Here is a 17205-nt window from a genome sequence, read left to right as displayed (position 1 = left end):
AATTATTTTAAAGCTATATTTTCATACTTTTATAATTTTTTATAGTAATAAAATCAATTTAAATCTACTATAAATCCTACTTTCTATGTAAATAATTAAAAAGACATGAGGTTCTTTTTCATGCTTCTTCTTATTACTAATTAACATTTAATGTTTTTTTTTCATAAGTAATATGTATAGATAGAAGGAAAATATAAATATTGACCTTAGTAAATATCCTTCAATATTTAATAATAAGTAAAAAATATTGAATCAACTAAAATAATTGCCGCTAAGACTTATCAAGACTCCAATTCTACAACTAGCATTCTAATTTTTTATTTGTCTAAAGATTTCTATAATATTTACCATATATTATGATTTTAAGCAATCTAAATTCATCTTTTTATCCTAAAATAATTAATGAATCAATTTGATGACTCACAAAAGGTCTTATTAAATATGAAAAAAAATTGTTAAAAATTTGGAAACAAGAAATTAATTTAGTTTTGTCACAAGGTTCAAAGTATTACTACAAATATTAATATAATGCTTTCTATGTTAGAAAATATGAGGTATATATTGTTATAAGATGGAAGTATCTTAATATAAAATACATATGAGTTCACTATTCAACCATCAAAGATTTAAGAGAACTTACCATTTGAAATCAACCTCAGATTTTAGTTCTTATAGTACAAGTCCGTGGTCTATTGAAATAGACTTTCTAGAGTAAACACATTAACAATTAGCTTTGCTGCCTAGTTTGAATTGACATATCAACACTTGTCTTGTTAGGTCGCGATAATTATATGTTGACTATGGACTAATATGATAGCTATGAGGTGTCAACCAGTAATGCAGTTTCAACCATCTACATAAATAATCACTTAATGTCTAATAGGAATTACAAATGTAAGTAAACATTCTTTTAATACTCTAAACTAAATAGACAACATATATTGAATAATTCACAAAATAAGTTATATAATGTATGTGAGCTACATTTAAAAAATTAACCTTTAACTTTATATTTTATAAAATTTATAAACCTAAAAAAATAAAATCTCTTTTATTAAAATAATTTTTTATGATTAAATAGGTATTTAATAAAAAATATGAATAAATTTTATTTTTAAAATCAATTTGTATCACTTAAATTTTATATATTTACAATGTTTAATAAAAAAAATTTCAAACAAGAGTATATATATATATATATATATATATATAATTTTAAAATAATTATTAATTATATATATGTATATCAATTATTTTTAAAATAATTAAAATAAATATAAATATAAAATATGCATAATATATTTTTTCTATAAAAAAAAATAAACCCTTAATAAAAAGAACCAAATTCAATAGCAACTACATCTAAAATTATTGAGTACATTGTTTAATATACAAAGATAAAATATACAAAGGTAAAATATATCTTTAGAGTAAAATTAAGTATTCAACTACATAAATCACAACAAAAATCTTTTAATAATTAAAAAGACATATAAATAAAAAAAATAAAAAAAATAAAAAATGTGATGAGAAGGATTTTATAAGTCTTTTAATAGGCTACACTTAATTAACTTATTGTTGTAATTCTTTTATAATTCTTTATTAAAATTTAATTATTTTAATAATAAATATTTATTTGTAGTAGAAATTTACAATAAATATCATGTGATTAAAAATCTAAAATATCTACTTATCTTTAATATATATATATATATATATATATATATATTCACATATATTTTTATACTATGAATAAACATAATTATTTTTATTTTTATTGTATATACACATGTATGGTTATAACAAAAGTTTATGTTTAATAATTATGTTTCTACAATTATTATGAGTTTTTTTAGATTATAATAACCTACAAGCTACCTAATTACAACTTATCAAAATTTATTTTTTATTTTCTGAAAATAAATTGATTAAAATACACCATGAAATTTTATAAATAACACATTGAAGTTAAAACTATATTTTATTTGCATAGCTTTTTATATTTTTTGTTTTTTTAATAAGTATTATATTTATTACACTGATAATAAAATTGAATTAACATTTTATACATAACATATAATTTTTATTAACAACAATTACATATATTATTTTAGTTTTGTGTTATTCTTTAAATTTTACTATTTAAAAAAAAAATTTAAAGTATTCCTGTAGAATTGTTCAAAATCAATTTACATACATTCATTTAAGAAGGGAGAAAGAAGATCAAAGAAGAAATACAACTTTTTTGGATAGTAAGAAACTAGAAAGATTATTACTGGGCACAATGAGACTGAAATGTTTTAAACCAAGAATAAAAAGAGGTGATGACAAAATCAAAGAATGCCACAATTTTGAATATATATCAACTAAAGAAAACACCATGTAGAAGCTTTTTTAATGGTCTTAGTACTTAAAACATAGTAATAAAAATTACTGATTGATTTAATATATTCTCCAATATACAACCAAACAATAATACTTATCTAATACTTGATATACAAGCATTGTTAAGTAAATAAGTGTAGAGGTAGCAATTGAGGTATTGCAGACATAACAACATTGAAACTACAACAGTATGGAAATTGAAGTTGTGTTTTTTTTTTTTTTTTTTTTTTTTTTTTTAATTATGTTTTACTATAAAATAATTGGAGGAACTTGAATTCAAATTCCCAATAACAAACATTGCTGCAATATTGATTTTTCTAGTATTTAATAATGACTCTTTATTTGTGTATATATATACATACAACTTATTCAGAACAATCTTCACAACTGTTTCAAACACATCATACATCTCCATAATGTACAATAATTTCTAATAAAATTATAATAAAATTTTATATTTTTTGATTTTATTAGAGTTTCTCATAATTTCTTATAATTTCTAAGGATAATCAATAATTTCTTATAATGTCTAAGGATAATGTACAATAATTTCTAATAATGTACAATAAGAAGATCAAAGAATAATTTCTTATAATGTACAATAATTTGTATGTACATGTATATATATAATTTCAAAAAAAAATAATAGTTTTAGCGTTGTTTTGAAAAATAAATATAAATTAGAATTTCAATTAGAAATTCAATCAAGCTTCAGTTATTGAAATAAGTTTTAGACAATTGTAAGAATGACCAATCAACTCCACGCAATCTGATAATTCTTCAAAATGTAATATCTTTGTATTTTAAAATAAACGAATTACCAAATCTTATTAAAAAGAAAAGGAAAAAAAGGAAAAAACTAATTACCATCATTTCCAAGGAATGCCAAACCAACATCTTTCACATTAGAAATTTTGACAACACAGTTCTTTTCTGCACACTTAATGTTATCCATATCTCAAGAGAGTGAAGAAGAGTATCACAACTTCCGAAATATTGAGTACAAGTACTAAAAAAATTCATTGTCCTTGTCTAGAATAAAGCGTCATTCTTATGTGAGTTGCATTGTAAATGTACCCAAAAAGTGGACGAAGACATCACATGAAAGAGGACAATCGAAAGAGGATTGGGGAGAGTCCTCCGCCACACCGATGCGTTATTGACCATTACAATTAGTATTTTTCCTGTCGGCACGAAATTAGGGTTTTCAGCACAAGCGTATGAGTGGATGACCGAGTCATCCTCGCGTTGGCGTCTGGATAATTCCGAATTTTCGCTAGCATCGATGTTGCGATTGCGCCGCTGTTTCATGTACTCCTGTTTACGTGTCTGTACAGTTAACAAAATGTACAAACCCTAAAACTGTACAGACTTTTTATTCATGGCTCATCGAAAAGTCGGTAATACCGTTCTTTTTAAGTTTCGATTATGAACACTTTACTGCAATTGCAGAGGTGGGCGTACTTGAAATTGTGGGTACGGGGAGAAATAGGTGGTGGATTCATCGGGAGCTGTGTGGGTTGAAGTTTCCTCCGAATTTGACATCATGAAGGATGAAGGCCAGTACTGAGCATCAGAATGTAGGGTCTAGAACTTTTGTGCATGTTGGCAATCGTAGCTTGTGGAAGATGGAGCAGTTCAAATTCAGTTTTTTGTGACGATCACGTAGGGAGGCAGTTCTGAAGAGGAGTCGAATAAGACTTGCAGCTTTGTGTGCGTTTGCATTTTGAGCTGAGAGAAGTGAGTAATGTTGCGCTGAAGCTGTTTTTGAAGAGAGACTCGGACATTCTTGGTGAGCCAGGCTGTTTTACAAACACCATCCTTCGCTTCAATGTCGCAGTAGAAGTCTGTGTAGTTCAATTCACTGGCTTTTGTAAAGACTATATCTTGAATTTGCTATGTTGCAATTGTAAGATTCATTGATTATATTTTATAGAACGCGGTTGACTTTACAGGCTCTACGGGGCGGAGTGAGTATTGGTTTCCTGAATCTCAGAGACGGCTTTGCGGCAGGCTGCACAATCTGGTCATTCTAGAAATTTTGTTTGAAAAGCAAGCAGTCTAGGAATCTTCGGCCTCCCCCACGAGAGAATCTAGGTCCATTAACGACATTCCGACCATGGATTCACAGAACGACTTCCAAACAATCTTCAACTCTCTCCCAGAATTAGACCCCGACTTTTCTCTGCCAGAGTTATCTGTGACCATTCTGACGAGGCGAGATCATTGGAAGGTTTACTGTATTTTGTACCGGCTTCGCAAGGTAAAATTATTGAAACTTAACAAAGTAGGACAACCCTGACCTCCTTGTCGAATTCCACGACGTAATTCCGGAACTCGTCAATATGATGTGTTTTAACATTAACTTGTAGATGATTTTTTTTTTGTTTTGTTTTGTTTTGCTTTTTTTTTTTTTTTTTTTTTTTTTTTCATTTTTCACAGAAACTTCGAAGTTCTGTTAAAAAGAAAAAGAAATAGAATAAAAAATGATGTAATGGTTGAACATCTTATTGAATTGGGGTCGTATTGCATGGTTGACGTGCACAAATGATCATGCTATTCATCTAACGTCGCCAACATGCATTTCAGGCCTGCAAGGTCTCCAAAGGAGTGATAAGAAGGCCGAATGGCAGGTTTTCTTGCGAGATCAGAATAGCGAAGGAAATGGTCACCGATGAGAGCTATCGGAAAGGCAAAGTATGGCTTGGGACCTTCCGGACCAGATTTCAAGCAGCAAGAGCCCTGGATGTGGGAAAGCTTTTCTTCAGCAGAAAGAAACGAAAGAATTACCATAATCCAGAGACTGAAGCAAAATTGTTGATTTTTAAGGAGAACCCTGGTGTGGAGACAATGAAGGAAATGGTTGAATATGTGCAAGAACTTGCAAAGCTCTACGGGGAGAACGGGACAGTACCACCCTCAGACTGGCGTATTAAACGTGTGCCACGGCGAAGTCGTCAAAAAAAACCGCGCCTTTCAAACTGTCCATGATCCCTTACTATGACCTCACTACAACTCCATTTTGTCTATATTTTCCCTCTACTGTTTTTATCCAAGGACAAACTTCAAGTCTTTTCTGCGAAGTTGTAGAGTATGGAATAGTACCCTTTTTGCTCTGGAAACATACGTTTACAAAGTAAGGTTTATGAAAAAAAAGAGAAAAAAGAGAAAAAAAAAAGAGGAAAAAACGTAAAAAGAAAAGTCAACACAATAGCAACGATGAAAGCATTATAGAATGAAGGATAATACTCTCGGCTAAAATTCCTTAGGGCTTGAATGTATTTGTGTAGGGCCGACTTCATTCAGTCTAGCTTCGATTCAGACTTTCTGTACCATACTATTATAATAACGGCGCTGTTTCAGTTGTGGTTGTGTTGTAACTCGTGTCCATGCTCACATTCAAATCTGAAGCATCTTCCTGGACATGTGAATCCATGTGGCTAGCCGAAATCTGGAAATGATGTCTCACAATCCCGTTGGTGGCGTCACAATTTGACAATTGCATAGGGATTTGTAAGTCGGCAGTAATCATTAATTTGTCGAACCACGTGATGTGCTCAATAGTGTTGATGAAAATATCAGCACAGTCGATTTCGCCATGTTGAAGTGGCATTGTTTTCTTTAGGCATTCAATTACACTTGAATATGTTACAATGTCACCATTTTCCCCTACGGCGCCAACATTACTCAACGGATAATCTTGGACCATTGATGACAAGACAAAGTAATCTGCATATTAGCATTGCTTGTAACTAAATGATATTCACAAAACTTCTATGTGATTATTGCTACCTCACTTGCTTAGAAGTGTGTTCAAGTCCATGGAAGTAATGTCTTGATTCTCGCCACACAATTAACTTCCCAAACACTACCAAAGTCACCCATTCGAGTGGGAAAAGATACCGCTTCGTTGTTTGATACTTAGCCTGAGGTATGATATTCTCCATCCAAAAAGGAACAAAAAAAATCTTGAAAAGAAACTAAAGAAGCTAAACAGCACAACTATCTCTCTAGAAAAACAACATTTAATTTTTCTTTTGTCTCGAGGTATTCTATAACTTTTTAGAGCCATATCTTCCTTGATATCGCTTCAAGTAACACAAGATCTTTTATTTTTTAATTTTTTTATTGTGTGTATTTTGTTTGATTTGTTTTGTTTTTTTTGTTTTGGGAATACCGACAAAGTGATTCTTTCTTGAGCAGCTCTTCGAGAAATCATCACCATGCGGTGCTCAAGTGTGGTCATTCCGTGCAGATTCTCCCTCAGTATTGTGTCACATGCTACAACGATTTCAATCTACAAGACACGAGAAGAAACTTAGCCTCAATTGACGAAGCCAGCTCCAAAAGGTAATCATCTTGTTCATGCTTCAGCAGGGTAAGCAACAATAAAGGTCGCAGCCCTTGAACAGAAAGTTCACCAGTCTGTGCACCATCGAGTTGATGGTCCTTGAGCTGCATTCTGTGTTTTCGCTTCATGAACATGAACTTCTAGCCGTCGAAAGGAGCGGAGTCGCAACAGTGGAACTTGATTCTCTGTCAAATTATGAACAATGTCTAATCGTTGTTGTCACCGTGTTAACTTTCTCCAAATCGACGTCATGACTGTTACCGTGACAAGACCCGACCTCTGAATGTGAGAGTGTACATGCAGAGGAACCCAACCAAAAATCCACAAGGGAGCTCCTCCTCTTCACTGGTGGACCTTTCTTGCTGTTCCTACACTCTCCTAGATAGGTAGGAAGAGGAAGACATGTGCATTCGTCTACCTGAGCGAGACACGTTTTGCTTACGTATCAAGACAATGTCAGGACCAGCTGCTGCATCGAGACTCCTACGTAAATCTTCACTGATCTCCGAGCAATTTTTTGCCACCGTCTGGAAAGTTGCAGATACCCCTCTCACCACCAGTGAGATACGCCACACACTTCTTCTCTGCAATCAGCTCATCCTCGCTCTTCTTAATGCGCTCGTACAAGTAGTCATCCACCTCGCACTCGGTGACCAGCTCCCAGTTTCCGTCACCGGTGGAGCGGCACGGCATGCTGAAGATAAGATCGTCGGCGATTCCGTAAGGGTTTCCGTTCGAGTACACGCCTGATGAGAACCAATCTCCTTCTGAGGTGGGATTGATGAGCGACTTGATCGCATCTGCTATCGACACGGCGGTCGAGGCGGCGGATGATAGACCTCATTTCTGAAGGAGTGCCCCTCCTCGCCTCTGCACTCTGGGAGTGAACTCCTTCTTGAGCCACCTCTAGTCCTGGATCACGCCCACCGCCCTCGCTTCATGGATTCTAGCTTTCAAGAAGTCGGGGACCTGTGTGGTGGAGTGATTGCCCCAGATTGTAACGTTGGAGACGTCGTCGTCGTAGAAGACACCGGATTTGAGAGCTAACTGACACTTGGCTCGATTCTCGTCCAGTCTGGTCAAAGCATGGAAATTCAAGGGGTTCAGGCGAGGCGCGTTTTTCAGCTCGATCAGAGCATTTGTGTTGCACGGGTTTCCTACTACCAGAACCTTCACATCAGGGCTCTAAACTTTGTTCAACTCTTTGCCCTACTCCGCTAAGATTTTCCCATTCATGTCAAGCAAGTCAGCTTGCTCCATTCCCTGGACCAGATGCTTCGAGCTGATGAGTAGTATGGAGACAAGAATGAAGCCGAATATAGATGAATGGGGATGGATGATGAAAATCTCTATTCCTATTGATCAAAAATCATGACCAATGGGCTTTGAGGAGGCTTCCCAAGGCCATATTAGAGATTAGGATTAGTTTTTTGGAGCCATTTGAGCTTTGAAGGCTATTGTCAGTAAGTTTAGGTTTTGGCTATGGTTTTGGTGCAAGTTTTGTATGATTTAAAGTTTATATGAAGGAGATATAGGGGCTCAAAGTTAAGGTGTTGATTTGGAAGCTACTGTCACTCTTTTTGGTATAACGCACGCGTACAAATAGCAATTGAGGATCGGCAACTGCTACTAGAGAGATCACTTTTGCGGCTATACTTTTCACATACTGCTTGTTGGATTCCAAGTTGAAATAAAGGAGTTATTGGATTTTGAAGTCAACACATGCAATCTAAGGGTAGTAAGTGACTCGATTTACTAATGGTTGTGTCTTGAGCTATATCTTGAGCAATTTGATAAGGTTTTGGCTCAAAATTTTAAGGAATGTGTAAACTCATGTTATTAAATTTTTTACATAAGTTTTATGACATTTGAGTATTGGATTATTAAGACATTAAGAAAATAGTGCTCGGATGCTTGTAAATTAGGGTTTAAAGTATCTGCTAGGGTTTCTTAGATGTCAAAAGATTGGAAGTGAATTTGCAATTGGATTTTTTTGTGATAAAAGTTAAAGGTGAATTCTACCTATTCTATAAATTTTAAACAAATTGAATATCAAGATCAAGTATTATGAATTTCTAAAGTTTGCAACAAGAAAATCCTTTGCGGGAAAAATATGTTTTGAAGAGATTTTGTTATATTTTGAATTTTATGCAAAATAAAGGAGTTTTGAAAGCTAAGACAAGATTCATATAAAGGTTTAAGCTATACTCTCTACACCTAGATACCGAGTGTATTCCCAAATAGCAAATCATGCCATACGATAGTGGATTGCCTAAAGATATTATATCAGATAAGAAGACTTAATTCATATCAAGTTTTTGGAGAAACTTTTTTAAGATTTTAAAGGTAGATATTAAGCTCTCTTTGGCTTTTCATCCTCAAATTAATAGACAAACAATAAATGTGAATCAAATTTTAGAAGAGTACTTGAGGTGTACCATCAACTATCATCAAGATAATTTAATAACTCTTTTACCATTGGCAAAGTTTGCATACAATAATTTGGTACATTCTTCCACTCAACAAACACCTTTCTTTGCTAATTATGCTTATCATCTATAATTTTATACTTTTGACTTTTTAAAAGTTAATAATCTTATAAAAAAAAATTCAATAAATCATTTGTTAGAGCTGCATGCAACAAAAATAGTATATATAAAGGGAGCCCAAAAACAACAAAAGATTAATGCAAATGCTTATTGTAAGAAACAACCATAATTTAATATAAGTAATAAAGTATGATTATTTTGTCTCAATATCAAGACTACTCATCCTTTTGATAAGTTGGATTGGTATACGTTTGGACCTTTTCCTATTAAAAAACAAGTCAATCTTGTTGCTTATCAATTATATCTACTAATGTTTTGGTAGAGAGAATTTGCCTTAAAAAAGCATTAGGCTTTTGGCTATCACTAATTATTCAACCAAGCCTCTAAATATAAGAATAAATAAATAAATAAATAAATAAAACATCAATTTTATATATAAAATTATCCTTCTAAAAAAAATTACATCAATACATAAGCCCTAAGTATCAAAGGTCACCAAAAATGTGATAAAAATATTATTAAACCTTGTAAATCTTTAACATGAATTTTTTCCAAACTTCAACAATTTATATCTCATGATCGGATCATCTTGAAAAATCAAAATTTTACATAAAGTATAAATATATTTTTAGCAACTACTACAACAAATTTTAATTATAAATTCGTCATAAATCTTGAGATATTATCAAAATCCTAAAAGTAACTTCAAACCCTTGCTTATATATACATGTGTACAACTTTTTTCATACCTCACAAATTAAGTACTCAAACACTATAAAACTTTGATATGTAGCTTTTTAACCTAATAATACATACTTCTGAAAATTTTGAGCCAAAATATCATCCGAAAACTCAAGATATGGCTCCAACTATTATTATCAACAAAATAACTCACTTATTATCTTTGAATTACATCTGCTATCTTCAATGCATACAAAATTCTTCATACAAACTCTAAAGATAGAAATTCTTTTACAATAGATATAGATCTTAAAATCACCCTTGTGGCCACATCTTTCGATCTCTAAAATCTATCAAAAAATCCCTAGTATCCTCAAAAGAGCAATAATATGTCTTAAAAAGATACCTTAACTTCAAACGGCTATAAATTCATCACTATAATACTAAATCTTCTAAAATTTATACACAAATTATAGTCCAAATTCTAAATCTTATAATCCATATTTTTTATTTTTGAATTCTTCTTTTAAAGTTTCCAAAATCCTTATTATGGTCACAGATAGTTTACTGAATGCATATTAGGCATGGCCTTTGACTAGTAAGGATGAAGATTTTTACCTTTTGTCTTCATTGATCCATACCTTGCTTTCATCCCTCCAAATAAGTTTTTTAGAGATTTAGATCTTCATCTATGAGCTCCAATCTTTTCTTTAAGTTTAATACTAAATATCTAAATCTTATATAATTTAAATACTTTTATCAATATAAATAAACCTCAAAATGTAAAAAAAAATATTTTGAGGTTTATTTATATTAATTACTTTAAATTAACCTACTAACTACTTTAAAGTACATCAAAATTTATAAATATATTATCTATTTTAGTTAATTTTTATATACTATAAATAATTTCAATACAACACCAAAGTCTATAAAGATCTACTCCATATTTCAAAAGACTCTTTTTAAGCCATATTAGACAGTGAATATCTTGAAAAGAAGAAAAATTCCACTTTTTCTTATAGAAGTGGATAATAATCAACAGTTCAAGGTGGAAGAATTATTAGATTTAAGGTGCCACTAAAATAAGTTAGAATATCTTATTCATTGGCATACATATGTGTCATAGACATACACATGTAAGCTAGTAATTACCTGTATAAATAAGTAGAAGTAGGTAGATATAAGTAAAAGTAAGTTAATTCTATAATATCTTCTAAAGAAGCTTCTTAAAAGCTTTATAGATATTTTTTTGATTTTATAGATGTCCATTGTTTATTTTTAGGTTAAAAACTTAGTCAAGAAGTTAACCATGTGCCATTTATATTGGTAGTTTGAAGAACAAGCTAAATATGTTATAAACATATAAAAAAAACTTGCCTTGTAAGTCAAGGCATGTGTCCTACAAAGTCAATACATACTAGAAGTCCTATAGAATAATGCCATATAGCCCTTAGTTAGATAGTATATATAGAGACAAGAATGAAGCCCTCTTCACTCTTATCAATTATTTTCTTACTTTTAGTCTAGTTTCAAGAGTCACAAGTTTTCTTGTCATTTGGCAATAAGCCATTCCAGTTTCTTTTTAATAGATTTACTTCTTTATTTCTATTTTATCACTTTTTCTTTGACATGGTGTCGGGATAAAGAGATTTTGTCTCAAGAAAGTGCTGAGCTTCTGGCTGCTACTAAATGCCCAATTAAGTCTAAGATATAAAAATATCAGGTTTGTATATATAATATTTTCTATTTTTGGACAATTACATCAAAACATAAGCCCAAGTACCAAAAAAACATCCAAATGTATGATAAAGTATCTTAAAACTTTATATATCCTTATGAGAAATATTTTCTAAACTTCAATAGCTCATATCTCACGATTGGATTGTCCAAACAACCTAAAATTTTAACACAAAGTATTGATATACTTTCAAAAACGTCTACAAAAATATTCAAATGCAAATTCGTTGTGGATCTTGAGATATTGCTAAAATCCTAAGAGTAGCTTTAAACCCTAGCTTACATACACCTATATGTTAATTTCTTTATATCTCATAAAATAAGTATTTAAATACTATGAAACTTTAATCTATAGCTTTTTAACTTAATAAGTCACACTTATAGAAATTTTGAACCAAAAATTCATCTAGAAATTCAAGTTATGGCTCCAACCATTACTATCAACAAAATGACTCACTTACTGCCTTTGAATTACATGTGCTGTCTTCAATGCCCTATAACTCCTTCATCTAGACTTAGAATTTGTCAAATAGTATATGTAAAACGTAGCCAAGAAAGTATCTTCTTCAACTCCAATTGCCGATCTTTCATTGCTCTATGTACGCATATGTTATGCTTCAAAGAGTGATAGTAGATACAAATTTGATACCTTAACTTTGAATATCTATATCTCCTTCAAAAAAACTTGAAATCACACAAACTCTTCACCCAAATTATATCTAAAATCCTAAACTTACTGACTTTAGTCTCCAAAGATCGAATGAATTTGAAAAAAAAAACCCTAATTCCTAATAAGGCCTCGGGCAGCCTCCTTGAAGTCCATTGGGTATGGCCTTCGACCAATAGGAATGAAGTTTTTTATTCTTGGCATTCATCCAACCATACCTTACTTTCATCCCTTCCAATAAGCCTCCTATTAATTAAAATTTTCTTTTTTAGGCTCCAACCTTTTTTTAAGCTTTATACTAAATATCTAAATCCTACATAATATAAACACTATAATCAAAATAGATAAATCTCCAAATAAATTTCCTTATATCAATTCTCTTTAAATTTATTTACTAACCACTCTAATATACATCAAGACTTATAAACATATTATATGTCTTAACTAATTTTTACATACTATAAGTAATTACACTATGACAACGGATTTCATTGGTTTATGAATCATCTTCTTGTTCATGTCCTTGATAGATTGACAAGAGTATACTTACAATATCAGAGCTTTGTTTTATCTTAATTAAGAGTGGATTACCTCTTTCTCATGATAAAATATAAGCCTATTAGAAGTTGCGGATTACCCTCTTCTAAATTGATATTATTCTTAGTATTTTCTTTATCCTTAAGTCCTTTCTTCTACTTGTCTTGAGTAGTATTAAATATTTTTTTGAGTATTATTATGGCAAAAATTGTTGAAATGAAGAGTGCAATGGCACAAATATAAGAGCAATTCAGGGAATTGATGCTTGCAATGTATCAACTTAACTTACTACCACAAGGATCAATAAGAATGATAGAAAGTGGGGATATAGAAATAATTAGAGTTGCTTCAACATCTTCCAATTCATGTCCTTGACAAATTGACAAGAATTGCTCTATTTGAGAAATTTGATGGTATAAGATCCAAATTTCAAGGATTTATCAATTAAGTATAACTTTTGATTGAACTTCAACCTCAAAGCTATCCAATTCCAGAATCATAATGTCAAGGACATGAATTTCAAAGAAAGAGAATCCTTAATACACTCTTCTATTAGTGAAGAGAACTAGAAAGTCACTCAAAGGTGATGTAATATTAACTAGAATGGCTATTGCCAAAAACAAGAAGACTAGAAAATCTTGAAACAAAACTAAGACTAAAAAGATGTTGACAATAGTGAAGAAGGCTTCACTCTTGCCTCCATATATACTATCTAACTAAGAGCTACGTGGCAATGTCCTATAGGACCTCCAAGATGTATTGACTTTGTTAGCTATATGTCTTCTCTTGTAAGGCAAGTTATTTATGTATACGCCATGTAGTTAGCTTGTTCCACAAGCTATTACATGGAGATAATTTGTTCTACAAGCTACCAACACATAGTTGGCTTGTTGGCCAAGTTTTCAACCTACAAATATATCTAAAGTCAAAACCACATCTATAAAGCTTCTATGAAGCTTCTTTAGAAGACTTTATAAAATTAGTCTATATTTACCTATTTCTATTTAATCATATAAATAACTATTGGGATAAATATATAAGTCCGTGACATTATCCCTCTTTTCTAGAGACAAGTTTCACAAGGAGCGGTCTTCATCTTGATTTCGTCATCTTGAAGGTTGTGACAATCGTAATGTCTCATCTGGTAAGTAGACAAATGAAAGTTCTTGAGTTGAATCTATTGGTTGTTTGTGCTCCAACTCCTCAATATCACAAATATACAGAAGCTACAATAAAAGATAGAAGGTAGAATATTATTTTCCTTTGATCTTGTTTCTTTTATAGCAAAGGTTTGCTATTCTTCATTTTGATTTTCATGGATGTCGTTGATGAAAGACTTCAACTTTCTTTGTTATATTTATAAGATTCTTTGATGGTTCCCTTGTGCATTTACTAATATCATATCCATGTAAATGAACAAGATATTTCAACTTATTTTGATGTCGCCTTGAGTCTAAAACTTCTTCCATCTCAAACTCTTGATTTTTATCCACTTCTATAAGAAGAAGTGGCATTTATCTTCTTCCTAAGATATTCATTGTCTTATATGGCTCAAGAAGAGACACATGAAATATAGGGTGGAACTTCCTAGATCCCAATAGATGTAATCAATAAGCAAGAAGATTGATTTATTCACAAATAGGAAAAGGCCCAGCTTATGATAATCCAACTTATCACAAGAACAAGTAGTCTTGATATTACAATGAAGTAATCATACCTTATCACCTATATTATATTGTGGTTTCTTCTTGCGATAAGCATCCACGTTGGTCTTTTGTCCTTCTTGAGCTTCTTTAAGTTGTATCTTCATTGTTATATATAGCTCTAACAAGTGATTTGCTAAATCTTTTGTCACAGAATTATCAACTTTTGAAAAGTCAAAAGTATTAAGACGTAGATGATAACCATAATTGACAAAGAAAGATGTTTGTTGAGTAGAAGAATGTACCAAATTATTATATGTAAACTCTACCAATGATAAAAGAGTTGTCCAATTATCTTGATAATAGTTGATAGTACATCTCAAATACTAGTCGAGAATTTGATTCACCTGTTCAGTTTGTCCATCAGTTTGAGGATGAAAAACTAAAGAAAGCTTTAAAATCTTAAATAGAATTTTCTAAAATCTTGATACAAATTGAGTCTCCCTATCCGATATAATATCCTTTGGTAATCCATGATAGCGATAGATATTGTCAATAAAAAGCTTGGCTATTTCTTCACCTGAAATAGATTTTGTACATAGTACAAAAAGTGCCATTTTAGTGAAGTAATTTATAATTAAAAATATAGAATCATATGTACTTGAGACTCAAAGATCTTTGATAAAATCTATAGAAATAAAAGACCATAGTTGTTTTGGAATCAACAACGGTTGAAGAAGTTTATAAGGTCGATGGCGAGGAGTTTTGAATCTTGAACAAGTATCGCATGATTGTACAAAGTCTTTGACTATCTTCGATATTTGAGGCCACCAAAAATCTCTTGATATTAGCTCTAAAGTCTTGTTCTATGTAAAATATCTGGCTGCTAGAAAATCATGATGAGCTTGAAAGATACGTAATTCTATCTTGTCTTCAGGAACATATAAGCAATCTTCGAAGTATAATAGGTTGTTCTTAAACTCAAACTTTGAAGTATCATAGGACTTAGAGGAAGTATTTTTGATATCCTGAAGAAGAGGATCAGAGGACATGCTCGATTGAATTTACTTCACAAATGTTGAATCAATAGTCAATGTTGATTTTATAGCTCAAAGATGAAAATTCTCATGCTTCAAGAAAATTGATCTTTGTTTATAAAAATATTCATCTCCTTCTTTTGGTACAAAATAAGAATGCTTAGAAAGGGCATCTGATAGACCTTGTTGTTTTTCGGGTTAGTAAGTGATCTTGAAATTGAATCTAGATAAAGACATGCTCTAACAGGTTTGACGACAATTCAAGACATGTGCTGATATTAAATATTTGAAGTTCTTATGATTTGTATATATAATGATTGGACTTGAAGCACCTTTAAGATAATGATGCCATTCTTGAAATGAATCCATGATTGCAAAAAGCTGTTTGTTATGGATCTTATAATTAATCTTGGCTATTAAAAATTTCCTCAAATAAAAAGCTATTGGGTGGAGTTTGTCATTTGTTCCCATTTGTAACAATACATCACCTATAGCAAAATCTGATGCATTTGTTTCCATAAAAAATAACTTGAAGAAGTCAATGCAATATAAGATTGGTGAAAAAATAAACTCCTTCATTAAAGCATCAAATGATGCTTTTGTTTCTTTATTCTACTTAAGTTTGTCTTTATAAGTTGAACGTGTAAGTGAAGCTACAACTTAAGAAAAATTCTTGATAAAGATTTGATAGTAATTAGCAAAGTCCAAAAAGTATTGTACATCTCATTGTCACGAACACAAAAATACAAACTCGAGATCTAACAAGAAGTTCAAGAAGAACTGGCAAGAACTACATTAATCAGATGAGAACAACACCAAAGAGGTGAGCTAGAGCTCCAAGAGATGTGTTGTCGAGACTGAAGAACTCTTCAGCCTCGATTCCAATATATACTTCTATTTAGGAAGCTTTTCAAGCAACTTCTATCAACTAGGAAGCTTCTAGAAGGTTCCAGAGACTTGCTTCTAGAAGGTTCTAGAAACTTATCTCTAGAAGGTTCTAAGGACTATGTCCCTAATATCTTCTACTAACTAAGAAGCTTCTAGAAGGTTCTAGAGACTTGCTTCTAGAAGGTTCTAGAAACTTGTCTCTAGAAAGTTCTAAGGATTATGTTCCTAACATCACCTCCTCCTTTAGCTTCGAGGTCTCTGAGAAGCAATGTTGTTGATCAGTACCAACATAAGAAAATGAAGATCTTTCGCATAACGTCTGCTATGAACTCCAACTGTTGTTCATGAGGCAAGTGGTTCATCGGTCCTTGAAGCCAACGGTAGTGGTCCACTCCTTCAACTTCTGACCAAGCATGAACTTCCGTGTCTTCATTATGAAATTGTCCTACAAACACGCCTTCTGGCTGACCATCGTAAGCAAGCTCGGACTCAAATACAATCACCAGTGATCGGTTACTCGGTATCCTCCATCGTCATCGTGGTATAGGTGGTTCTTCATCTCGGGGTCGCTTTCGTGAGCTAGTCGGTTGAGATAATCTGATTGGTATAGTATCTATCTTTTAGCTATCCATATCAGAAGACCAAACTATGGCTATTGAAAAAATTATATTTTAACTTGGAGAAAATAACTACATCAACTACGAATTTTGGTGGTCCTCTCCCCCTT

The 17205-nt window shown here is 31.7% G+C and overlaps 1 protein-coding gene and 1 pseudogene across 3 annotated transcripts; one reads left to right on the top strand and one right to left on the bottom strand.

Annotated features, from left to right (window-relative positions):
• The first annotated feature begins 3660 nt into the window (after window positions 1-3660).
• On the top strand, window positions 3661-5771 carry LOC112280794 (uncharacterized). Of its 3 annotated transcripts, none has more exons than XM_024516648.3 (3): window positions 3661-4177; window positions 4399-4648; window positions 4975-5771. In XM_024516648.3, the coding sequence occupies exons 2-3, from the start codon at window positions 4505-4507 to the stop codon at window positions 5374-5376; spliced, it is 546 nt and encodes a 181-aa protein (XP_024372416.1). In that variant the 5' UTR covers window positions 3661-4177; window positions 4399-4504; the 3' UTR covers window positions 5377-5771. The 3 variants fall into 3 exon arrangements, with proteins under 3 accessions (XP_024372416.1, XP_024372405.1, XP_024372410.1); XM_024516637.3 differs by having other exon boundaries at window positions 3765-4177; window positions 4341-4648; XM_024516642.3 differs by having other exon boundaries at window positions 3842-4177; window positions 4322-4648.
• Window positions 5772-7231: 1460 nt separating this feature from the next.
• Window positions 7232-7996, bottom strand: LOC112290724 (malate dehydrogenase [NADP], chloroplastic-like; annotated as a pseudogene).
• Window positions 7997-17205: the final 9209 nt, after the last annotated feature.

Source organism: Physcomitrium patens, chromosome 1 (genome assembly GCF_059467195.1).
Source record: "Physcomitrium patens ecotype Gransden chromosome 1, ASM5946719v1, whole genome shotgun sequence".
In the NCBI taxonomy this organism is placed as follows: Eukaryota; Viridiplantae; Streptophyta; class Bryopsida; order Funariales; family Funariaceae; genus Physcomitrium; species Physcomitrium patens.
Note: the sequence above shows the minus strand (reverse complement) of the source record. Positions and strands in the feature narration are given on the sequence as shown.

Excerpts from the sequence above, each read along its gene's own strand:
- LOC112280794 (XM_024516648.3), top strand. The coding sequence starts at position 4,505 with ATGGATTCACAGAACGACTTCCAAACAATCTTCAACTCTCTCCCAGAA. Across the intron at positions 4,649-4,974 it reads TTTTGTACCGGCTTCGCAAG|GCCTGCAAGGTCTCCAAAGG; the intron begins GTAAAATTATTG and ends CATGCATTTCAG.